This window comes from Diprion similis, chromosome 14 (assembly GCF_021155765.1).
Source record: "Diprion similis isolate iyDipSimi1 chromosome 14, iyDipSimi1.1, whole genome shotgun sequence".
Lineage (NCBI taxonomy): Eukaryota > Metazoa > Arthropoda > Insecta > Hymenoptera > Diprionidae > Diprion > Diprion similis.
The window spans coordinates 13,074,893-13,100,667 of NC_060118.1; the positions used below are offsets into that span (position 1 = coordinate 13,074,893).

At 41.6% G+C, this 25,775-nt stretch overlaps 2 protein-coding genes across 2 annotated transcripts in view; one reads left to right on the forward strand and one right to left on the reverse strand.

The window, feature by feature from the left end:
• The first annotated feature begins 12,274 nt into the window (after window positions 1-12,274).
• LOC124414909 (cilia- and flagella-associated protein 298) overlaps window positions 12,275-25,775 on the forward strand; it is a 37,359-nt gene continuing 23,858 nt past the window's right edge. Inside the window, exons 1-5 of the mRNA XM_046896074.1 lie at window positions 12,275-12,413; window positions 12,539-12,688; window positions 12,770-12,855; window positions 12,929-13,099; window positions 13,217-13,432. Coding sequence (XP_046752030.1) covers window positions 12,275-12,413; window positions 12,539-12,688; window positions 12,770-12,855; window positions 12,929-13,099; window positions 13,217-13,432 — 762 coding nt within the window. The remainder of the gene's footprint in view (window positions 12,414-12,538; window positions 12,689-12,769; window positions 12,856-12,928; window positions 13,100-13,216; window positions 13,433-25,775) is intronic.
• Window positions 17,998-24,810, reverse strand: LOC124414907. The gene is made up of 5 exons (XM_046896067.1): window positions 24,635-24,810; window positions 23,800-24,010; window positions 20,638-21,092; window positions 20,145-20,442; window positions 17,998-18,361 (listed from the first exon to the last, which is right to left on the reverse strand). Exons 1-5 carry the CDS (start codon window positions 24,775-24,777, stop codon window positions 18,083-18,085), a joined length of 1,386 nt encoding a protein of 461 aa, XP_046752023.1. The 5' UTR covers window positions 24,778-24,810; the 3' UTR covers window positions 17,998-18,082.

Consider the following 25,775-nt stretch of genomic DNA (forward strand, 5'->3'; position numbering starts at 1 on the left):
TTTTCTGATTTTTGAAGCCGAAAATTTTTAGTCTTGGAATCGATTTGTATGACCCTTTCTGAAGTAATTGGACCCCAAGGAACTCAAAAAACACACTGAAAAGAGCGTGGGACCAACAGCAGAGAAATGACGATGAAAATGAGCAGTTTTTCGGCCGTAACTTTTCAGGCGTTGCTCGCAGCGTTTTGGGACTGCGCTTAATCGATTTCTCTTGCAAAATTACGTCGGAATAGTGCCCTAAAGAATTCATTGTAGCACTTCCCAAAGTCGTCGAAATTTTCGCCAAAAATCCAAAGGGGTTAGCCTCAGTTTTTTTCTGATTTTTGGAGCCGAAAATTTTTAGTCTTGGAATCGATTTGTATGACCCTTTCTGAAGTAATTGGACCCCAAGGAACTCAAAAAACACACTGAAAAGAGCGTGGGACCAACAGCAGAGAAATGACGATGAAAATGAGCAGTTTTTCGGCCGTAACTTTTCAGGCGTTGCTCGCAGCGTATTGGGACTGCGCTTAATCGATTTCTCGCGCAAAATTACGTCGGAATAGTGCCCTAAAGAATTCATTGTAGCACTTTTCAGAGTCGTCGAAATTTTCGCCAAAAATCCAAAGGGGTTAGCCTTAGTTTTTTTCTGATTTTTGGAGCCGAAAATTTTTAGTCTTGGAATCGATTTGTATGACCCTTTCTGGAGTAATTGGACCCCAAGGAACTCAAAAAACACACTGAAAAGAGCGTGGGACCAACAGCAGAGAAATGACGATGAAAATGAGCAGTTTTTCGGCCGTAACTTTTCAGGCGTTGCTCGCAGCGTATTGGGACTGCGCTTAATCGATTTCTCGCGCAAAATTACGTCCGAATAGTGCCCTCAAGAATTCATTGTAGCACTTTTCAAAGTCGTCGAAATTTTCGCCAAAAATCCAAAGGGGTTAGCCTTAGTTTTTTTCTGATTTTTGGAGCCGAAAATTTTCAGTCTTGGAATCGATTTGTATGACCCTATCTGGAGTATTTGGACCCCAAGGAACTCAAAAAACACACTGAAAAGAGCGTGGGACCAACAGCAGAGAAATGACGATGAAAATGAGCAGTTTTTCGGCCGTAACTTTTCAGGCGTTGCTCGCAGCGTTTTAGGACTGCGCTTAATCGATTTCTCTTGCAAAATTACGTCGGAATAGTGCCCTCAAGAATTGATTGTAGCACTTCCCAAAGTCGTCGAAATTTTCGCCAAAAATCCAAAGGGGTTAGCCTCAGTTTTTTTCTGATTTTTGGAGCCGAAAATTTTTAGTCTTGGAATCGATTTGTATGACCTTTTCTAGAGTAATTGGACCCCAAGGAACTCAAAAAACACACTGAAAAGAGCGTGGGACCAACAGCAGAGAAATGACGATGAAAATGAGCAGTTTTTCGGCCGTAACTTTTCAGGCGTTGCTCGCAGCGTATTGGGACTGTGCTTAATCGATTTCTCGCGCAAAATTACTTCGGAATAGTGCCCTAAAGAATTCATTGTAGCACTTCTCAAAGTCGTCGAAATTTTCGCCAAAAATCCAAAGGGGTTAGCCTTAGTTTTTTTCTGATTTTTGGAGCCGAAAATTTTTAGTCTTGGAATCGATTTGTATGACCCTTTCTAGAGTAATTGGACCCCAAGGAACTCAAAAAACACACTGAAAAGAGCGTGGGACCAACAGCAGAGAAATGACGATGAAAATGAGCAGTTTTTCGGCCGTAACTTTTCAGGCGTTGCTCGCAGCGTATTGGGACTGCGCTTAATCGATTTCTCGCGCAAAATTACGTCGGAATAGTGCCCTAAAGAATTCATTGTAGCACTTTTCAGAGTCGTCGAAATTTTCGCCAAAAATCCAAAGGGGTTAGCCTTAGTTTTTTTCTGATTTTTGGAGCCGAAAATTTTTAGTCTTGGAATCGATTTGTATGACCCTTTCTGGAGTAATTGGACCCCAAGAAACTCAAAAAACACACTGAAAAGAGCGTGGGACCAACAGCAGAGAAATGACGATGAAAATGAGCAGTTTTTCGGCCGTAACTTTTCAGGCGTTGCTCGCAGCGTATTGGGACTGCGCTTAATCGATTTCTCGCGCAAAATTACGTCGGAATAGTGCCCTAAAGAATTCATTGTAGCACTTTTCAAAGTCGTCGAAATTTTCGCCAAAAATCCAAAGGGGTTAGCCTTAGTTTTTTTCTGATTTTTGGAGCCGAAAATTTTCAGTCTTGGAATCGATTTGTATGACCCTATCTGGAGTATTTGGACCCCAAGGAACTCAAAAAACACACTGAAAAGAGCGTGGGACCAACAGCAGAGAAATGACGATGAAAATGAGCAGTTTTTCGGCCGTAACTTTTCAGGCGTTGCTCGCAGCGTTTTAGGACTGCGCTTAATCGATTTCTCTTGCAAAATTACGTCGGAATAGTGCCCTCAAGAATTGTTTGTAGCACTTTCCAAAGTCGTCGAAATTTTCGCCAAAAATCCAAAGGGGTTAGCCTTAGTTTTTTTCTGATTTTTGGAGCCGAAAATTTTTAGTCTTGGAATCGATTTGTATGACCCTTTCTAGAGTAATTGGACCCCAAGGAACTCAAAAAACACACTGAAAAGAGCGTGGGACCAACAGCAGAGAAATGACGATGAAAATGAGCAGTTTTTCGGCCGTAACTTTTCAGGCGTTGCTCGCAGCGTTTTGGGACTGCGCTTAATCGATTTCTCTTGCAAAATTACGTCGGAATAGTGCCCTCAAGAATCGATTGTAGCACTTCCCAAAGTCGTCGAAATTTTCGCCAAAAATCCAAAGGGGTTAGCCTTAGTTTTTTTCTGATTTTTGGAGCCGAAAATTTTTAGTCTTGGAATCGATTTGTATGACCCTTTCTAGAGTAATTGGACCCCAAGGAACTTAAAAAACACACTGAAAAGAGCGTGGGACCAACAGCAGAGAAATGACGATGAAAATGAGCAGTTTTTCGGCCGTAACTTTTCAGGCGTTGCTCGCAGCGTTTTGGGACTGCGCTTAATCGATTTCTCTTGCAAAATTACGTCGGAATAGTGCCCTCAAGAATTGATTGTAGCACTTCCCAAAGTCGTCGAAATTTTCGCCAAAAATCCAAAGGGGTTAGCCTTAGTTTTTTTCTGATTTTTGGAGCCGAAAATTTTTAGTCTTGGAATCGATTTGTATGACCCTTTCTGGAGTAATTGGACCCCAAGGAACTCAAAAAACACACTGAAGAGAGCGTGGGAACAACAGCAGAGAAATGACGATGAAAATGAGCAGTTTTTCGGCCGTAACTTTTCAGGCGTTGCTCGCAGCGTATTGGGACTGCGCTTAATCGATTTCTCGCGCAAAATTACGTCGGAATAGTGCCCTGAAGAATTTATTGTAGCACTTTTCAAAGTCGTCGAAATTATCGCCAAAAATCCAAAGGGGTTAGCCTTAGTTTTTTTCTGATTTTTGGAGCCGAAAATTTTTAGTCTTGGAATCGATTTGTATGACCCTTTCTGGAGTAATTGGACCCCAAGGAACTCAAAAAACACACTGAAAAGAGCGTGGGACCAACAGCAGAGAAATGACGATGAAAATGAGCAGTTTTTCGGACGTAACTTTTCAGGCGTTGCTCGCAGCGTATTGGGACTGCGCTTAATCGATTTCTCGCGCAAAATTACGTCGGAATAGTGCCCTAAAGAATTCATTGTAGCACTTCCCAAAGTCGTCGAAATTTTCGCCAAAAATCCAAAGGGGTTAGCCTCAGTTTTTTTCTGATTTTTGGAGCCGAAAATTTTTAGTCTTGGAATCGATTTGTATGACCCTTTCTGAAGTAATTGGACCCCAAGGAACTCAAAAAACACACTGAAAAGAGCGTGGGACCAACAGCAGAGAAATGACGATGAAAATGAGCAGTTTTTCGGCCGTAACTTTTCAGGCGTTGCTCGCAGCGTTTTAGGACTGCGCTTAATCGATTTCTCTTGCAAAATTACGTCGGAATAGTGCCCTCAAGAATTGTTTGTAGCACTTTCCAAAGTCGTCGAAATTTTCGCCAAAAATCCAAAGGGGTTAGCCTTAGTTTTTTTCTGATTTTTGGAGCCGAAAATTTTTAGTCTTGGAATCGATTTGTATGACCCTTTCCAGAGTAATTGGACCCCAAGGAACTCAAAAAACACACTGAAAAGAGCGTGGGACCAACAGCAGAGAAATGACGATGAAAATGAGCAGTTTTTCGGCCGTAACTTTTCAGGCGTTGCTCGCAGCGTTTTGGGACTGCGCTTAATCGATTTCTCTTGCAAAATTACGTCGGAATAGTGCCCTCAAGAATCGATTGTAGCACTTCCCAAAGTCGTCGAAATTTTCGCCAAAAATCCAAAGGGGTTAGCCTTAGTTTTTTTCTGATTTTTGGAGCCGAAAATTTTTAGTCTTGGAATCGATTTGTATGACCCTTTCTAGAGTAATTGGACCCCAAGGAACTCAAAAAACACACTGAAAAGAGCGTGGGACCAACAGCAGAGAAATGACGATGAAAATGAGCAGTTTTTCGGCCGTAACTTTTCAGGCGTTGCTCGCAGCGTTTTGGGACTGCGCTTAATCGATTTCTCTTGCAAAATTACGTCGGAATAGTGCCCTCAAGAATTGATTGTAGCACTTCCCAAAGTCGTCGAAATTTTCGCCAAAAATCCAAAGGGGTTAGCCTTAGTTTTTTTCTGATTTTTGGAGCCGAAAATTTTTAGTCTTGGAATCGATTTGTATGACCCTTTCTGGAGTAATTGGACCCCAAGGAACTCAAAAAACACACTGAAAAGAGCGTGGGAACAACAGCAGAGAAATGACGATGAAAATGAGCAGTTTTTCGGCCGTAACTTTTCAGGCGTTGCTCGCAGCGTATTGGGACTGCGCTTAATCGATTTCTCGCGCAAAATTACGTCGGAATAGTGCCCTGAAGAATTTATTGTAGCACTTTTCAAAGTCGTCGAAATTATCGCCAAAAATCCAAAGGGGTTAGCCTTAGTTTTTTTCTGATTTTTGGAGCCGAAAATTTTTAGTCTTGGAATCGATTTGTATGACCCTTTCTGGAGTAATTGGACCCCAAGGAACTCAAAAAACACACTGAAAAGAGCGTGGGACCAACAGCAGAGAAATGACGATGAAAATGAGCAGTTTTTCGGCCGTAACTTTTCAGGCGTTGCTCGCAGCGTATTGGGACTGCGCTTAATCGATTTCTCGCCCAAAATTACGTCGGAATAGTGCCCTAAAGAATTCATTGTAGCACTTTTCAAAGTCGTCGAAATTTTCGCCAAAAATCCAAAGGGGTTAGCCTTAGTTTTTTTCTGATTTTTGGAGCCGAAAATTTTCAGTCTTGGAATCGATTTGTATGACCCTTTCTGGAGTATTTGGACCCCAAGGAACTCAAAAAACACACTGAAAAGAGCGTGGGACCAACAGCAGAGAAATGACGATAAAAATGAGCAGTTTTTCGGCCGTAACTTTTCAGGCGTTGCTCGCAGCGTATTGGGACTGCGCTTAATCGATTTCTTGCGCAAAATTACGTCGGAATAGTACCCTAAAGAATTCATTGTAGCACTTTCTGAAGTCGTCGAAATTTTCGCCAAAAATCCAAAGGGGTTAGCCTTAGTTTTTTTCTGATTTTTGAAGCCGAAAATTTTTAGTCTTGGAATCGATTTGTATGACCCTTTCTGAAGTAATTGGACCCCAAGGAACTCAAAAAACACACTGAAAAGAGCGTGGGACCAACAGCAGAGAAATGACGATGAAAATGAGCAGTTTTTCGGCCGTAACTTTTCAGGCGTTGCTCGCAGCGTTTTGGGACTGCGCTTAATCGATTTCTCTTGCAAAATTACGTCGGAATAGTGCCCTAAAGAATTCATTGTAGCACTTCCCAAAGTCGTCGAAATTTTCGCCAAAAATCCAAAGGGGTTAGCCTCAGTTTTTTTCTGATTTTTGGAGCCGAAAATTTTTAGTCTTGGAATCGATTTGTATGACCCTTTCTGAAGTAATTGGACCCCAAGGAACTCAAAAAACACACTGAAAAGAGCGTGGGACCAACAGCAGAGAAATGACGATGAAAATGAGCAGTTTTTCGGCCGTAACTTTTCAGGCGTTGCTCGCAGCGTATTGGGACTGCGCTTAATCGATTTCTCGCGCAAAATTACGTCGGAATAGTGCCCTAAAGAATTCATTGTAGCACTTTTCAGAGTCGTCGAAATTTTCGCCAAAAATCCAAAGGGGTTAGCCTTAGTTTTTTTCTGATTTTTGGAGCCGAAAATTTTTAGTCTTGGAATCGATTTGTATGACCCTTTCTGGAGTAATTGGACCCCAAGGAACTCAAAAAACACACTGAAAAGAGCGTGGGACCAACAGCAGAGAAATGACGATGAAAATGAGCAGTTTTTCGGCCGTAACTTTTCAGGCGTTGCTCGCAGCGTATTGGGACTGCGCTTAATCGATTTCTCGCGCAAAATTACGTCCGAATAGTGCCCTCAAGAATTCATTGTAGCACTTTTCAAAGTCGTCGAAATTTTCGCCAAAAATCCAAAGGGGTTAGCCTTAGTTTTTTTCTGATTTTTGGAGCCGAAAATTTTCAGTCTTGGAATCGATTTGTATGACCCTATCTGGAGTATTTGGACCCCAAGGAACTCAAAAAACACACTGAAAAGAGCGTGGGACCAACAGCAGAGAAATGACGATGAAAATGAGCAGTTTTTCGGCCGTAACTTTTCAGGCGTTGCTCGCAGCGTTTTAGGACTGCGCTTAATCGATTTCTCTTGCAAAATTACGTCGGAATAGTGCCCTCAAGAATTGATTGTAGCACTTCCCAAAGTCGTCGAAATTTTCGCCAAAAATCCAAAGGGGTTAGCCTTAGTTTTTTTCTGATTTTTGGAGCCGAAAATTTTTAGTCTTGGAATCGATTTGTATGACCTTTTCTAGAGTAATTGGACCCCAAGGAACTCAAAAAACACACTGAAAAGAGCGTGGGACCAACAGCAGAGAAATGACGATGAAAATGAGCAGTTTTTCGGCCGTAACTTTTCAGGCGTTGCTCGCAGCGTATTGGGACTGTGCTTAATCGATTTCTCGCGCAAAATTACTTCGGAATAGTGCCCTAAAGAATTCATTGTAGCACTTCTCAAAGTCGTCGAAATTTTCGCCAAAAATCCAAAGGGGTTAGCCTTAGTTTTTTTCTGATTTTTGGAGCCGAAAATTTTCAGTCTTGGAATCGATTTGTATGACCCTATCTGGAGTATTTGGACCCCAAGGAACTCAAAAAACACACTGAAAAGAGCGTGGGACCAACAGCAGAGAAATGACGATGAAAATGAGCAGTTTTTCGGCCGTAACTTTTCAGGCGTTGCTCGCAGCGTTTTAGGACTGCGCTTAATCGATTTCTCTTGCAAAATTACGTCGGAATAGTGCCCTCAAGAATTGTTTGTAGCACTTTCCAAAGTCGTCGAAATTTTCGCCAAAAATCCAAAGGGGTTAGCCTTAGTTTTTTTCTGATTTTTGGAGCCGAAAATTTTTAGTCTTGGAATCGATTTGTATGACCCTTTCTAGAGTAATTGGACCCCAAGGAACTCAAAAAACACACTGAAAAGAGCGTGGGACCAACAGCAGAGAAATGACGATGAAAATGAGCAGTTTTTCGGCCGTAACTTTTCAGGCGTTGCTCGCAGCGTTTTGGGACTGCGCTTAATCGATTTCTCTTGCAAAATTACGTCGGAATAGTGCCCTCAAGAATCGATTGTAGCACTTCCCAAAGTCGTCGAAATTTTCGCCAAAAATCCAAAGGGGTTAGCCTTAGTTTTTTTCTGATTTTTGGAGCCGAAAATTTTTAGTCTTGGAATCGATTTGTATGACCCTTTCTAGAGTAATTGGACCCCAAGGAACTCAAAAAACACACTGAAAAGAGCGTGGGACCAACAGCAGAGAAATGACGATGAAAATGAGCAGTTTTTCGGCCGTAACTTTTCAGGCGTTGCTCGCAGCGTTTTGGGACTGCGCTTAATCGATTTCTCTTGCAAAATTACGTCGGAATAGTGCCCTCAAGAATCGATTGTAGCACTTCCCAAAGTCGTCGAAATTTTCGCCAAAAATCCAAAGGGGTTAGCCTTAGTTTTTTTCTGATTTTTGGAGCCGAAAATTTTTAGTCTTAGAATCGATTTGTATGACCCTTTCTAGAGTAATTGGACCCCAAGGAACTCAAAAAACACACTGAAAAGAGCGTGGGACCAACAGCAGAGAAATGACGATGAAAATGAGCAGTTTTTCGGCCGTAACTTTTCAGGCGTTGCTCGCAGCGTTTTGGGACTGCGCTTAATCGATTTCTCTTGCAAAATTACGTCGGAATAGTGCCCTCAAGAATTGATTGTAGCACTTCCCAAAGTCGTCGAAATTTTCGCCAAAAATCCAAAGGGGTTAGCCTTAGTTTTTTTCTGATTTTTGGAGCCGAAAATTTTTAGTCTTGGAATCGATTTGTATGACCCTTTCTGGAGTAATTGGACCCCAAGGAACTCAAAAAACACACTGAAAAGAGCGTGGGAACAACAGCAGAGAAATGACGATGAAAATGAGCAGTTTTTCGGCCGTAACTTTTCAGGCGTTGCTCGCAGCGTATTGGGACTGCGCTTAATCGATTTCTCGCGCAAAATTACGTCGGAATAGTGCCCTGAAGAATTTATTGTAGCACTTTTCAAAGTCGTCGAAATTATCGCCAAAAATCCAAAGGGGTTAGCCTTAGTTTTTTTCTGATTTTTGGAGCCGAAAATTTTTAGTCTTGGAATCGATTTGTATGACCCTTTCTGGAGTAATTGGACCCCAAGGAACTCAAAAAACACACTGAAAAGAGCGTGGGACCAACAGCAGAGAAATGACGATGAAAATGAGCAGTTTTTCGGCCGTAACTTTTCAGGCGTTGCTCGCAGCGTATTGGGACTGCGCTTAATCGATTTCTCGCCCAAAATTACGTCGGAATAGTGCCCTAAAGAATTCATTGTAGCACTTTTCAAAGTCGTCGAAATTTTCGCCAAAAATCCAAAGGGGTTAGCCTTAGTTTTTTTCTGATTTTTGGAGCCGAAAATTTTCAGTCTTGGAATCGATTTGTATGACCCTTTCTGGAGTATTTGGACCCCAAGGAACTCAAAAAACACACTGAAAAGAGCGTGGGACCAACAGCAGAGAAATGACGATGAAAATGAGCAGTTTTTTGGCCGTAACTTTTCAGGCGTTGCTCGCAGCGTATTGGGACTGCGCTTAATCGATTTCTCGCCCAAAATTACGTCGGAATAGTGCCCTAAAGAATTCATTGTAGCACTTTTCAAAGTCGTCGAAATTTTCGCCAAAAATCCAAAGGGGTTAGCCTTAGTTTTTTTCTGATTTTTGGAGCCGAAAATTTTCAGTCTTGGAATCGATTTGTATGACCCTTTCTGGAGTATTTGGACCCCAAGGAACTCAAAAAACACACTGAAAAGAGCGTGGGACCAACAGCAGAGAAATGACGATGAAAATGAGCAGTTTTTCGGCCGTAACTTTTCAGGCGTTGCTCGCAGCGTTTTGGGACTGCGCTTAATCGATTTCTCTTGCAAAATTACGTCGGAATAGTGCCCTCAAGAATTGATTGTAGCACTTCCCAAAGTCGTCGAAATTTTCGCCAAAAATCCAAAGGGGTTAGCCTTAGTTTTTTTCTGATTTTTGGAGCCGAAAATTTTTAGTCTTGGAATCGATTTGTATGACCCTTTCTGGAGTAATTGGACCCCAAGGAACTCAAAAAACACACTGAAAAGAGCGTGGGAACAACAGCAGAGAAATGACGATGAAAATGAGCAGTTTTTCGGCCGTAACTTTTCAGGCGTTGCTCGCAGCGTATTGGGACTGCGCTGAATCGATTTCTCGCGCAAAATTACGTCGGAATAGTGCCCTAAAGAATTCATTGTAGCACTTTTCAAAGTCGTCGAAATTTTCGCCAAAAATCCAAAAGGGTTAGCCTTAGTTTTTTTCTGATTTTTGGAGCCGAAAATTTTCAGTCTTGGAATCGATTTGTATGACCCTTTCTGGAGTATTTGGACCCCAAGGAACTCAAAAAACACACTGAAAAGAGCGTGGGACCAACAGCAGAGAAATGACGATGAAAATGAGCAGTTTTTCGGCCGTAACTTTTCAGGCGTTGCTCGCAGTGTTTTGGGACTGCGCTTAATCGATTTCTCGCGCAAAATTACGTCGGAATAGTGCCTTAAAGAATTCATTGTCGCACTTTTCAAAGTCGTCGAAATTTTCGCCAAAAATCCAAAGGGGTTAGCCTTAGTTTTTTTCTGATTTTTGGAGCCGAAAATTTTTAGTCTTGGAATCGATTTGTATGACCCTTTCTGGAGTAATTGGACCCCAAGGAACTCAAAAAACACACTGAAAAGAGCGTGGGACCAACAGCAGAGAAATGACGATGAAAATGAGCAGTTTTTCGGCCGTAACTTTTCAGGCGTTGCTCGCAGCGTATTGGGACTGCGCTTAATCGATTTCTCGCGCAAAATTACGTCGGAATAGTGCCCTAAAGAATTCATTGTAGCACTTTCTAAAGTCGTCGAAATTTTCGCCAAAAATCCAAAGGGGTTAGCCTTAGTTTTTTTCTGATTTTTGGAGCCGAAAATTTTCAGTCTTGAAATCGATTTGTATGACCCTTTCTGGAGTAATTGGACCCCAAGGAACTCAAAAAACACACTGAAAAGAGCGTGGGACCAACAGCAGAGAAATGACGATGAAAATGAGCAGTTTTTCGGCCGTAACTTTTCAGGCGTTGCTCGCAGCGTTTTGGGACTGCGCTTAATCGATTTCTCTTGCAAAATTACGTCGGAATAGTGCCCTAAAGAATTCATTGTAGCACTTCCCAAAGTCGTCGAAATTTTCGCCAAAAATCCAAAGGGGTTAGCCTTAGTTTTTTTCTGATTTTTGGAGCCGAAAATTTTTAGTCTTGGAATCGATTTGTATGACCCTTTCTGGAGTAATTGGACCCCAAGGAACTCAAAAAACACACTGAAAAGAGCGTGGGACCAACAGCAGAGAAATGACGATGAAAATGAGCAGTTTTTCGGCCGTAACTTTTCAGGCGTTGCTCGCAGCGTATTGGGACTGCGCTCAATCGATTTCTCTTGCAAAATTTCGTCGGAATAGTGCCCTAAAGAATTCAATGTAGCACTTTTCAAAGTCGTCGAAAGTTTTGCCTCAAATACAACGGGGTTAGCTACACCATTTTCTGTGGTTAAGAACTCTTGATCTTGGAACTGTTTTGTAAGACCCTTCCACGACTTATCGGACCTTTTGGCACGCAGAAAACACATACTCAAGAGCGTAGGTCGAATAGCTGACATAATACCAAGAGAACATGGGAATTTTGATTCCATCATACAGTTTCATCCAGGTTACATAAAATAGCTGCAGTACAATTTCATTCTCATGTCATCCTTTCGATGTATATTGCATTTGTTTATTCACGCAAGACAAAACTTAAAACATACAAACTACAATAGTACCCATTCAATATAATATTTTCTATATTCTGATTATCATGATACACATTGCACAATTCAATTCTTTCTCAATGTTTACTTAGTTTTGTCGCATTTCTTGCGCTCACTTCCTTACTCTATGACTATTCCGGAACCGTTCAAAGTACCATACACTGGCGCATGAACATCTGCACTAGAATCAAGTTCTACCGAATGAACTGATACTGAAACTTCGTAACAATGAATTCATGCTCCTGTTTTTTCACCTATTCGAATATCTTATGCGATCTTTATGTATATGGTTTTCGGTCCCAACTTTCAATGCTCCGTCCACAGTGAGTCAAGAATGTGCGCAATCGATTTCTCACGCAGAATCCTTCTTTCCTCACATACTTCACCAACTTGACCTCTTCAGTCTCACCGTCACCTATTCTCTAGCATCTCAGATTACTGTGAATTTTTGACTCCTTTGTTCCATGTTACTATAAATCCTGCTCTCAGGCATCTCACCGCACAAAATAAAACTCGCTTGTTTGATCAATGAGCCCTGGTCGCCATAGTTACGTGTATCATCCGTACACACGTTTCACTGCATACTGGCGTTCACTCAGTTGTTTACTTCAATTCTTTATGCGTATAAAATTGACGTTAGCTTGAAGTTGACGGATCTGTGAATTAACCATTAAAGTGTCCGTTATCACGATCATTTGTGTCCCATTTTATTGTCGGAGGAATAAGATAAATTGAATATTCACCTTGCTTATCCATTTCTTCTTCATCCGTGAAATGGTTCGACTGCATGTAAAGAAAGGAGATGAAACTCAATTTTTGTTCGACACTAGCGTCGAAACTAGTGTTGATGAAGTGATTAGCGATGTTACGATCATCTACAACGGTCGTTTAAAAGTCTCCAGAATTTGCTATGGTAAAAATGTTTCATAATAACTCTAAAATACAAGTATCATGAATTCTATAATAATGGATCCGTATGGAGCTCAGTAGAGTTAACAGATCATATATTACACAATTTCTATTTAATCGTTTAAACAGAAATCGAAGAATTGATCAAGCATGGCACTATGCTGCCACACGATATGATGGGCCTGACTGACGAGCAAGTCGAGGAACTCAGGCTGAGAGACGAGTGGGGAGAGAAGTGCTGCCCTATGGGTGGCTGGACCATGAACAAGGACGTGGTGGGTGAGTATCGGAGAATTCCTCTTTCACCTCCGAATCACCGTCCAAGTTCGAAGGTCAGTTAGTTGAAATCCTCTTCCGCAGGTCGTAGGAACGGCAGACAACCAAACGAGAAAATGCAGGAAGTCTTGAAGAAGACGATCGACGAAGCTCGTGCGATGACTTCAAAGGTTCGTTTGTAACTGATCTAAGCATACAGGTTCATTAGTGCACAATTAACAAATCCTCAACCATTACCGACAGAAACTAGTGCAACAGGATATATTAGTCACTCAAAAGACGGTCCAGACAGCTCTGGACAATCTGCGAGGTGCCGTCACAATCGTTTACCCAATGGGACTGCCGCCGCACGATGTAATCCGGCAAGAATTTGAAAACACCGAGGATCTGAGTGGTACTCAAGCCTCCCTCGAGGTAAGCCATAAAACTGATAAGCCTTCGGTGTGGCTGGATTACACTTTACTAGGTTTCAGGACAACGGCATGGTCATTTAGCCCATTTAATCCAAGCACTCTTCTCTCACTCCACAAGGTAATGGACGTGAATATGGCCCAACTCTGGTTCTCAGGCAAAGAGATGCTGCGGGGTAAGAAGGTGAAGGACTATCTTGGCCGGAACGAGAAGACCAAGGTTATCGTAAAGCTGCATAAAAGAGGCTCTGGAAAGCCGGGAAGGGAACCAATCATGTCTGAAGATGAACGGAAGATGCTTATGCTGCACGCTTATAAACGCCAGGAACAATTCAAGGTATTCACTTATATTGTCAGACCATTATCCCTCTGCGATGGTTTCGTCCGTACCAACTGCGGGTGAAGCAAGCAAAGTACAGGGGTTGATAGCGCGGCATATAGGGGTAAACGTGAATCCCAACTTACGGTAACACATCAGGTTTTACATTCCAACAGTAGATTGTTGGTTTACCTGCATGGTAAGCGGTGATCGATCTCCGATTAGTCCGTGTGTCACTTTATTGATTACTGTATACCGCAAGCTGTCAATAGTGCTTGTTGGTAACCAACGTCGCCTTTCTATTCGTTCTGACTTTATCCTTTGCGAGGAAGCAAGAACAATGATCATTTTCATATTGAACGCCGCTTACGATGGCCAGAAAGAGGATGCACGGGATTGATCTACCGCTGACCTAAGCATCAGAAGATTGTTTCTAATCAGTGCTAAATGCGATAGAGAAAATGGGCAAGTAGTAATTGCCAAAACTTGAATTCCACAAGTCGACGAAAGGTTGCAATCATATCCGAGGTGGAGTCCAGGTGAAAATTGCACCCGACTGACCTTACGGTGACCTTCCGCCCTTCTGCGTCTGTTGCGCCTTGCAATCAATACTTACATATGGAGACGGTATAGTCTGAAAGGCGAAGGGTTGTGAGTATAGCTGCGCGTTTCAGGGTGCCCGTAACAAATCCAAGAAAAACAACTGTATCTGCATTAATAAGCCGTCCTGGAATTTGCAGAGGGTGAAGTGAGGGTATAGGTTGTCTTCTAGCCCGAAGAAAACAAAAAAAAAACAATAAAAAACAAGGGAATCTAGAGTTGAAAAAAATCGACGATTCTTAACCATGATGCTCCACGTAAACAAGAGAGATCGACCACCCTTGGGTTTGCTTCATTCGCAAAAGCCCATCGAAAGTCAAACAGGATTACAACATTCTCGACGATGGGGTGAGGAAAGTAGATCTGTCAGGGAAAAATCACCCCCACATATAAATCTTCTTTCATTTTTCCCCTTTTCATCAAGCCCACCGTTTTTTCGATACCATCGTGTGGTTTCCAAAGGCGAAAATGTCTTTCCAGAAAAACACTGAAGGATCCATTCCTCGAGACCAATTTGTCGGATTTGGTTCAGTCTACCGGATTTCAGACAAAACTCTTAGCAATGAATCCGATGACTTTTCTACTTCGTTGGATCTTAATTGGTGATTAGCGATGCTCTGTTCAGCACGGGTTGTAATTCAAGTTCACTGAGTTACCTGGCACGACGTGGTTTCGCGTGATTAGAGGGCGTTCACCAACAACAAGAAGAATAGTCTGAGGAGTCTTATCGACGGTTCAGCCAAGTTTTATAGTTTCGTGCTTCGTGATGCCGAATAATTACCCCTAGACTCTGCGGAACATCGTCTCTCAAGTTGAACCAAAACAACGCTGCGTTATCAGTGCAAAATTGTTTCCACAACTCGGCGAACGAAACCCAAAGCAAAGAATAAATTGAATAAAGCATGCGGGACTCTTTATGCGGATAATCGTATTCATCACACGCCTGAATGAATCTAAATTCGATGGAATGCTTATTCCGCACAAAGATCAATGAAGAACTTGTGTGATACGTGGATTCCAGAACCAGCTGTTTCGCACTGTTGCGCTTATCGCAAACCACGCGACTCGTTCGAAATAGCTTCTCGGCATTTGGCAGAGATGCCAACCGACTGATATTCGTCTGTACATACCGAGTTTGACCTTTCCTCATAATTCATGCAAGGAGTGCATTACGGTAAAAGCTTCGTAAGGCTTCCAGCCGACGTTACTTCGTTTTTCTCCCTTGTCGAAAAATTCTTTACCAAAGTGAGCGGGGTTCAGATCGAGTTACAAAACACCGTAGCTCTCTGAAACCTGATAGCTACTCATCAGATTCTGATCTCCGCCGCGATTTTCGCGAACGCGCGACAGAACCGTACCGTAAATTTCTACCACATTGCTTGCATTATTTATGGGAATTTACAGTGTGGCAAAGTGATATCGTTTCGCGAATACCTAAATGATATGTAAAATAATATTTTCTTATAATAAGACCACAGAGGGAGAAGTTTATTGGTACCTTTCGGGGATATCTGCGCGTTTGCAACGCACGTACTAATGCTCCGTGTCACGCGATTCAAACGCTTATTTTAGGGCTCATACGTATACAATATTATTACGGGATCACCACTAGACTGTCGAAAATGCAAGGCTCTATTTACCCCCAGAGGATTGTGCGATAAAATTTTTACTCATCGGCGAATAGCGACACAATTAAATTTGAGTAAATTTATTTTCATTCGTATGGACGCGGGGGTTTTTCACCCCCGACAGATATCCATAGTAGGTATACATAAACTTCATACGGTGTACACTTATATAAAACACAGTATTGCAATACATTATATTATACGGTCATGGTATGTATATGTATATGTATAATAAGTATTGTATATGTAGAGATGGAACTGCTCAGATTCATGTGTAGGTATATCTGTGTGTGAGTGTGGATGTGTAGTAGACAGTAAATATAACATCGAATTATCGTTAATAATTAGCGTTGTATAGACAGACGCAGAGCTCAGCATGAACAAACGAGAAGGCACATATAGTATATAGAGTATAAAGCGTTATGGTTTTTAGTACTTGTAAGGTAATGGAACAATTCACCATCACTTTCAAACTTTCAATGGTTTACATATGAATAAAAATTATCAATTATGGATAGTAAGCTGATAAAATATTAGACGTGGTACAACTTTTCTTATTCGTGACTAATTTTGCCACGTTCGATTTTCTAGGAACTGAAAATCGACATGTTTATACTCAGCATGCTTATTAATCAACGTTTTTTTCTATCCTCTGTTGTTTCCTTCTATAATTTCTAATTTTTTTTTTTTTTTTTTTTTTTTTTCTAATAACTAAACGGAATTTCTACTCCCGCAAAATATATTTAATAATATATCTAAATTTATGGATACGTAGATTCGATGAAAAACATTAATGATAAACAATATTCTTTTGCTTGTTTCTTCTACAGCATGATGTATGTACATCAATTCGCGTCAGTGATTGCAATATATCATATATATATGTATATATATATATATATGTATATCATATATCTTCCTGAAATATGCTTTGTTATACGTTACTAGCGTAATATATGTATTAGATGTGTAACGAATACACGGCGACACGTTATTTATATATTGTTATTATGATATAATAATTAGATTCATTCTTTTATATATGTATATGTATGTATATATGTATATAGGTACAGTTTGCGTATGGAACGGAGTTGTACAATTTTTTGCAGATGTCGAACAGCTGTCCGACTCACAATCAGTTTTATCAACTAGCGATATATGAGAAAAAAATACGTTTTTCATTTCATTTTTATGAATCAATAAATTTTTAAACCGACACACTAAAGTTTCAAAAAGATCTAATCATGTGCTGATACTTTTAAAAAACAAGCCACACCACATAGAGGCAGTTATTTTAGAAAATAAACACCACTACGTACTAATACACTTACTTATATTTGTATGGAGGAAATTTTATACGCTCTAGAAAATCTTGAGTTGAGATTTTTTTTTCTTTTCTTGACTCAAAACTGTATAGACCGGTAAATAAGATTCTACGATTAATTATTTTCGACAAACTTTCGCATACATTAATATAATAACCAGAAAAGAAACTCTTCTCCTTGAACTTATATTCTTTTAATCGTTTATTTTTTCTACTCATTAATTCTTTTCATCAAGGCAATTTAATATTTTGTAGAATAATTCTTGTACTGCAAGGATTTTACATATCGTTTCATTAGTTTCAATTCATTTCTGTTCCCGTTAACTGTGCAAATTGTAGTCTGCACGATATAGTAAAAAAAGAGTATGGCATAAATAGTATTTCTATTTTTGTTCTTTGACGAGACGAACGGTTTGAAAAAACACAAAAAAATGAAGTAAGACATTACAAAAATGTATGTATAAAGATTCATGTATGTAAATATCATGATATATATATGTATGTGTCTATGTATGTATGTATGTATATCATATATATTAGAGTCACATGTATACGTGTGAATACTTTTTTTTTTGTCATGTTTATCAGCAGTACAGTGAAGGCAATGTAGATTGAAAAAAGAAAATCTCAATCATCTTGGCCCCTTAATGGGTTTTAGTAGGCTAAGCTTTTTGCGTCATACATCAGCAGTCGCGTCGCCTTACATTCGCAATGAAATTCCCTTACCAACCTAATTCCGATCTACCTTCAACCCTATGAAGACTATAATCACACGTGATTATGTACTAGGCGTGTCCAACCCACAAGAGGTGGGCGTCTGATCTGTCCATTATTCAACTTTGCATACCACCTACATAGCTGGTGGAAGCTTCACCAAGTCCTCCGTCGACTTGCTACTTCCAATCATTCACTTCGAAGAGGAAAGTTCTTCAGATCCTGATCAAAACAGCTGTGCTCGAAATCGGGGGCGGCAGTTCGAGTCCCATGAGGCCCAGGTTCGTTGGCTCCCTAAATGACGTTACGCGACACTCAAAAGGAGTCTTCAGTCTCGAGGTCGACTAGCGGCAACCGTTCGTAAACAGCCGGAAGGCCCTGGGGACTCGATTTACTCTGCTAAAGAGCCAGAGCCCGGATTTCATTCTCATTTTCGAATCCATCCGGAGATCCTGGCGTCCCCTCGACCAGACCCTCGTCCTCGCTCTCCTTGTCCTGGGCCTTCGTGCAGTACCTGCATCGCATCTTGGCGTCGTCACCCACCCTAACCGACCTTGTTATTATCACTAAGGTGGTCAGACTGACGACGAAGAATATCGAGGGCACTATTATCGCGATAAGAAGTTCCGTCCGAGTTTTATCCAGGTCGAAACGCGCCACCACGAAGAACGAGTCGTTCTGAAATTCATACGAGAGTTCGTCAACTTTTCTGCCCATTTTCAACTTCTCGTTTCTCTGTTTTCAGAGAAGAAAAGAAGTTATTGTGATCACATCGAAAATTAAAAGTTGACTTTTCACTAGAGTTTAAAGAATCACTTCCAATGATTTTCAGATGGACTGCTATCCACACATACCGACGATATCTCGAGAATGACAGACCGAATTTTAATGATTTTGATCTTAATCGACCCGGCTTTTCCAAACTTAGAACTGATTCCTAAAATTGAAGCCTCAAATTTTAGGGTGCCAAATGAGCGATGTTTGTGCGTTGCGCAACTGAAGTAGTACCAACAATATGAAACCGTATAATGAACGAGAATCGATCCGGCGTTAAGGGTCGGTTAAATTCCCGCACTCTGCAACCCTTTTACCCCCGTGTTGGACGGCGGAGCATTTTAAAATTTAAGAGGATCGCAGTACGTACGTATACCTATAGAGCATGCCGTGAGTTTATCCAAGATAAAGGGATGAAGTATAGTTACGGGGTTAAAGCGACGTTCTGCCAGTGAATAAATCTTAGATCCCGCGTGTTTTGTGTGAACGAGAAGCAAACAAGTATAAAATGCGCAACTTTTCTCCTTCTCGTTCTGCCACGCAATATTAGTACAAGCCAATAAAAGGAACGACACGATCGAGGGACGGAGTCATAAATCGAAGCAGATAGAGGAAGAAGGTACGTCGAATTTCACGGGGCTTCCGACGTTTCTGCGATCACGAAAACACGCGGTTTTGTCCACAAAAATGATCTCGTAAATACGGAAGAAAGAATTATTGCCAAAAGTAGCAGACACTCGGTTGTAATAACTCGATTTGGCGAATCCTGAGGTCGAAACTCCGTAAGGAGCTCTCGCCTTAAATTGAATACCGCAATTCAGGAGTTTAAGGAGTTTGATCCGGTTGAGCTAACGCAGAAGTTGTATCGCGCGCTTTACAAGTTGGAAAATTGAATTTGTCAAATTGGAAAAGGGGAGACGAGGTGGTATTCCTGGTGCGGTTTCTCCCCCTCGCGCGTTTTTATATCTCGATTCCTTCGAGGGGATTCCGCGAATTCCGCTGCGCATAAGGAAGAATACAAATGTGGGATATAAAGACTGGAGAGACGACACGATCGATCGTTTTCGCTTTTATCTCGCTGCAAGTGGTCAAGTCCAAGGTCAACCACCCGGAAAAAGGGAGCGGAAAATATCGGGAAACCGACGAGGACGTTTATGAGTCACCGGCGCCGACTCTCTGGATAATCCAAGCTCGCTTTCATCCCCATTCTTCAAAGTAGCGAAATCTTCCCGCGGCCATTCGCTCTCCCTTTTATATCCTCCGTAGATTACGTCACGCGGATTTCCCCGCGGAAGAAAATCCAATCTAGTCTCGCTGAATCACCTCGATGAACACAGAATCCATGCTCTCCACCCTGAACCTTGTCGATGCAATACATCTAACACGTTTGTCTTCTGCTTTTCAGGTAAGCCCGTGATGTTCGAAATCGAGGAAACGAGTTCCGGACTGGTGAGTGAATTTTCAATCCAATAAAAAGCGGCAGGAAAAAATGACTCCCAGTTTCGAGATCTGTACACGCGATCGATTTTTCCCGATAACTTGTAGCTCTTGAAATTTAGGGACGATTGCTTTTCCCGTACCCTTAAGATGAGCAAAGTTTCTCATAAAAAATGGAAAGAAGTTTTCTTTGACGAACTTTCTGAGAATTATCTGTCTTACGAACGTCTTTCGTCGGCTTTCTACTGACCTTGTTATAGTAGCAGGGGTACCTGCTCTGGGCAGTTTTGTTGTCACCGTCCCTCCCATTGGTCAGTAAAAAATCCCGACACTCTCCTCTCAGCGTGTTCACGCACCCTTCCAAATTTATGTAGAGCCTCGAGCTGTTGTAGATGGTCAACGATCTCTGGGAGGGAACATAAGAGTCCTCAGGATCGACTTGGCGACCAAGGTTCGCCTCGTAGATGTCCAGGAAGGTGGTGAAGTTCACGTAGGGATGAGGGATCTTCTCCTCGTCGATCAGAGACCCGTTCACGCAGTCCTCGGTCCTGAAACACAGAGTTTTGGCGATTCCTTTTACGTGCGAAGACTCTGGACACACGAGAATGAGTATGAAAACACGAGATTCTCTTCGAGCTGATCTATGTTTCAAAGCTCATCAACGACGAAGGGGAATCCTGAAAGGTCGTCGACTCGGGTGTCGAAAGGAGGAGGAAAAAGAAGGAGGGTGAAAAATGGCTGACCTGATAGCATCCCCTTGCTTCGTGACGGTCAGGCAACTGGCGATGATCGAGCCACTGTCCTCGTCCCAGAATTTAACGGGTTCCTCGAGCACGGTGCCTGGCAAATTGCCGTTGGCTCGATTGAGGGCTTTGGCGCTGGAGCAGCGGGCCGTGAAGAGGTTGTCGTCCTGCATGAGGAAGACGTTGACACCAACGGTAGTTATTTTCGGGCAGTACCTGTCGCAGGAGAATGGCTTTTTGATTTTGGTGCACCGGGAGTGTTGGCAGCTGAAGAAGCCGTTCAACTTCATGTTGTCCTTCTCGCTGTCGACCAGGATCCCGTCAGCCTTGTGGTGGCAGAGCATCAGCTCGCTCATGTTTGCACAGTGGCCCAAACTGCAATTGAACACACCGGAAAGCGAGCCGCATTCGCTACCGTTGTTACAGTTGTATCGCTTCAGGTTCGCCGTGTTTACCTGGAAGGTGAAAAGCGAATGCAGGAAAACGCAAATCCCATTATTCGACTCCAACGCGGGAGCTAATCCCATTTTCCGATACACCGGCGATTAAGCGATAAATCCTTCCGTCTGATCAAATTACACGCAAATTGCACTCTCTCCTGTAGCTATGGCGAATTGGCTATACGTGTACCTACTCGTATTTATGGGGCAAAATTTTCACCCTTGGAAATTAAACCAACCCTTCAAATTATTCCCGCTTCAAGGTGAGAAAACACGAAACTACAACGAAATTGGATCGATTTACTTCGGAAGGATCGACATGGCAGGGGTGATAGAGCTTAATCCTGATCTGACAAAGCGACGTCGCGTCGTCTTCTCAGGAGTCGGGCTCAGCCTGTGACGTGAAATCAATTCGTCAAGAACGAGACAGGAATTTCAGGCACTGGCGCCCGGCTCAACTTGGTACACCGTTTCCCTAATTAAAGACGACGTTTATTCATTCCTTGCGTACGGTTTCTCGTTACACGGGTACGTGATATACACGCTGATTAGACGGGCTAGACACGGTGGCTACAATTTTGGTAAAATAAAATTTTCCCACTCTTCCTGTAAAAAAATTCAAAATTCTCGATTTTTGACTAAAAGCTCGTGCACCTTGAATGTACAAATTTGGATCTAGAAAATATATGGTATTGCTTCGTTTCACACGAATAGTTGAAAATCAAATAACCTCAGTTTCGAAAGTTAGCTCAACTGAATTGAAAAAAAAAAACGCGTTTGCGAGTTTTGAAAAATTAAGATCGCCATTTTTGCATCGTGCGTACGCGTATCGATCCAATGGAATTTAATTACCCGATGCCGCTGTCATTAGCTAATAAACCAACACACGCGCCAACTACTCGTACGAGGCTGTTGAAACATTAATATCTTGTATGGTGGAATTACCAGAGGTCAAGGGAAAACTCGGAGACGAAAGCTCAGCTTTATTTTGGGGGTGAATCACCAGGGAAAAGCGGAATGGCCTGTGTTTTCCGACTCTGCATTGAACTTTTCCACTTCCGGGTACGACGCTTAACCACGTGTCAAGGTCTCGGACTGCGGATAAAATGCCGCCCTTCACTTCCGCGTCACGTAAAATAATCCACCCTTCTCCCGTGACATCCCACTTTTCGCAAATCTCGTTTATTGCCATTTTTTCCTACCCGCGGTGGTTCCATACCGTAATCATGACGATTTTCGATCGAGGTTTTCGTCCTGAATTTCAACACGACGTGAAATTTTGTCAATTCTAAGCTTACAGCTGTTGAATAAATTTCACTGCTAGAAGAAAAAAAACTGTCATTTCAGAATGTTCGTTTTTTATCGTCGACCAAAAAACTGTTACATTTTTCGCCGTGAAACGAGAGTCACCACGGGGTGCTCGTTTAGTTTAAAAGCACCTCTGACGTACGCCGACGACACTAAAAGACTCGTTTGAAAAGTCCATGCCGTTAAACTACAAATAAAGTTTGTCAACGACTGGCATATTTCGAATAAAGCAGGCACCAACAATTCGAGACTGTCGTTATTTTTTTTTTCGAGGGGTTGATTTTATCTTTGGATAGTGTGACACGAGACTCCCCACATTTCGCGGTATAAAATTCGTCTAAAAGGGATGACGAACTCCGTTGGCAAACACGTCGTTCCTCCGTCACCGCGAGCATCGAATTGCACGCAGGATACCTAAACACACATCTAGGGTGAATGAAAAAGTTTCAGCAAAGGTAAATCCGGCGAAAGTAACTCTGAACTCCCTCCATGAGATATTGCGATAAACGAATAACCAAGTTACGACGTGCGGGAATTTCAAAGTAATAACGAATATCATTATTTCTGGATATCCCCGAACCAGATTCACACAAGCAAGTAAAGAAAGCGGATTTAAAAGGGCGGAAAATTAATTGTACTGTAGTCAAGTGGATTAAGCTCCGTAATTGAGTTGGAGAAGGATTCGGGCTAAATCTTTGTGTTCTACTCTCCGCAGGAAGATTAGTTTGTTCCACACTTTTCCTTTTTTCTCATTTTTTTCATCCCTTATTCCGTAGACTCCCGAGTCCCAATCTCGTCTCGGTCAACCCTTTGAGTCACACTTTATTGAGCTGAATCAACTTTTATAATAAGATAGTATTCCATGGTTTTTGGAATCAATGATTACGAAATTGGAATCAGGTTTTGATAATTCGAGATGGCGAATCCAATATGACGACGATAATTTCAAATTCAATCGAATCCGGTCAAAAAAGACTGTCGCAGGGGTTTTTGGGGTTACTGATTAGATTCGAGATACTGAATTTCTGGAATCTGATTTCAGATTTGTAATCAACGACCTCAAAAACCTCTGAACAAAGTTTTTCTCTGGATTCGATGAAATTTGAAATTTTCGTTCGCAATATTAGATCCCGTACCTCGAATTTTTGAAATCTGATTTCTAATCCGTAATCAGCAACCCCAAAAACTTGTAATTTATATAAAAAAAACGGGTATAAAATAGGTGGTAACAATACTTGACTTGACTCCAGCAGCTTGTAAGCTTCTTTTGATGCGTTAAGGGAATCGCATACAAAAAGGCAATGAAAATTCTGTCACCCCCTTTTGCGTTTCAATAACGAGAGATAAAGCTACCCCAAGAAGACGACCCTTAACGGTTTAAGTAAAAATTTAGTGATTAATCGGTCAATCTTACCTGCGGACAAGAGATGCTGGAGGTTCTGGTACAGTTTTGGAAAACGGCGTTGGTTCCGTTCCTCCTTACGGTGGCGTGAATTTGGGGACAAAAACCAGTCGTCTTTGTCAGACACCATTCGCCGCAGCTGGCCCAGGCACAGTAATTCACCAGAGTTGTATTCACCGTTTGACACATTACCGGATCCGGTTCTATACCCGCGTTAAAAGCCCTGGAACAGGAATTGCGAAGATCACAAACCGGCATGCAGGGCTTAACACGCGCTCCCAGGAGAAAAGCCACCTGTTTTCTCTCAGGACTCGAATAACCAGTAGCCGGATACAACTTTGTGCGATTAATTTTCATCCGCGCTACGAGGGGTGGAAACCAGACCAGAAACCCGCCGCTGAGCGAGAAATTCTACATTTTAAGTGATTTTCATCGAGGTGGAGCATCGAATTTGAGAAACTTTTTTACCCCAGGTTTTTACAAAAATTTTCTTTTTCATTTTGTTATTTTTTTTTTTTTGTTTTCGTTTTGGATTTTTCAAAGCTACTCTCAGCGGACGTGAGAAGCTAATTACATTAAGCCCTGTAGGGTAAATTCATTCGCGAAGCAGGTATAACAAGCGATGTTACGATAATACGAGAGAATAAAAGTGTGTCAGGTAATATGGTGGGTCGATAATGATTATGCAATGCACACACGCAGGATAGCATCGTGGTTATATATTTTCGATTCCAATTTGAAATATGGTGGGAAAAATGAGAGAAAACGAAGAGGGAATAAAAATAAACGCACTCAAGCACAAGGGCGATCGGAGCGTTATGGATTAGCGTTGTTATGGCGCACCAACCTGTGCGATGGCATGTAGATTGCAACACTGAGGTAAACCAGAGCGACGCAACTTATGACGATGGTAAACTGACAGAGGCAGATACTTCCGCAGATACGACGATCCTGTTCAGGGATTAATCGTGGCTTGTACTTGCGACCCATTATTGAAGTTTTTGAGAGTTCTCACGCGAAAAAAATTGTGGACTAAACTCGACCCCAATTTATATTAAAAACAAAAATAATAAAAAAAACTTGATTAAAATTTCAATTTCAAGTTTTTGGTTTTCGGAAGTTTCAATATTCCGGCTAATAAAACGATCAGTCTTTAACGGGGGTTGAATTTCTGCGCTTTATTTTGAGGAGTATGAAAATACCGCGCGATCACCGAAACTAGGGGATTATTAAATTCTTGATCGAGTTGCAAGAAGTGGGAGGAAATTTAACCGCTCCTCGTCGCTTGAATGGAGTTTCGAACCACGTGTTGAATTTATTTCATACTTCTTTCTTCGCTTCTTGACCTGCGGATATTACTTTGCGACGCAAACATACCGAAACCACTCCCTCGCGGTGTTTTACGAAAATACAAACAACCGCACCCTCCTTTCACCCTTCGTCATCATTGCTGCAGTTACTCGCAAGATCAATTCTCGGGACTTATGCGATCGAATTTACGTCGAAGTATATAAAGTCGAGTGAACGATACGCACTTTCGCTAATTAGTTAGAAGTTGTTCTTGTTTTTTTTTGGGGAGGGATTGGAGGCAATTTTATTACGGATATACCCAAAGGGAGGATTCAATATCTTAATTGTATATGTTTTACAAAACGCGTAGTGTTATTTAGAGTTTCACGAGCGTGTAAGCCGTGCGTATTATCTAATTTAGATTTATCTATTTTTTTGTTTGTTTGTTTGTTTTTATCGTGTATAGAAATACTTATACCAATCAGGTTGACACTTTGATTTGTTAATAATTGAATTTTGTGCGCGAGATTTTATGATCGTTACATAAGTAAACCGGGTTAAATATGGTTAAAAATCTATTAAGTACGATTTGGCAGTTGTTGTTCGTCTTGTTCCGTTTAATATTATTTATTATATTACTTTGACTATCGACATCTTTCCCAAGCAAACACGAGGTATGTATGTTACGATTCACTCTC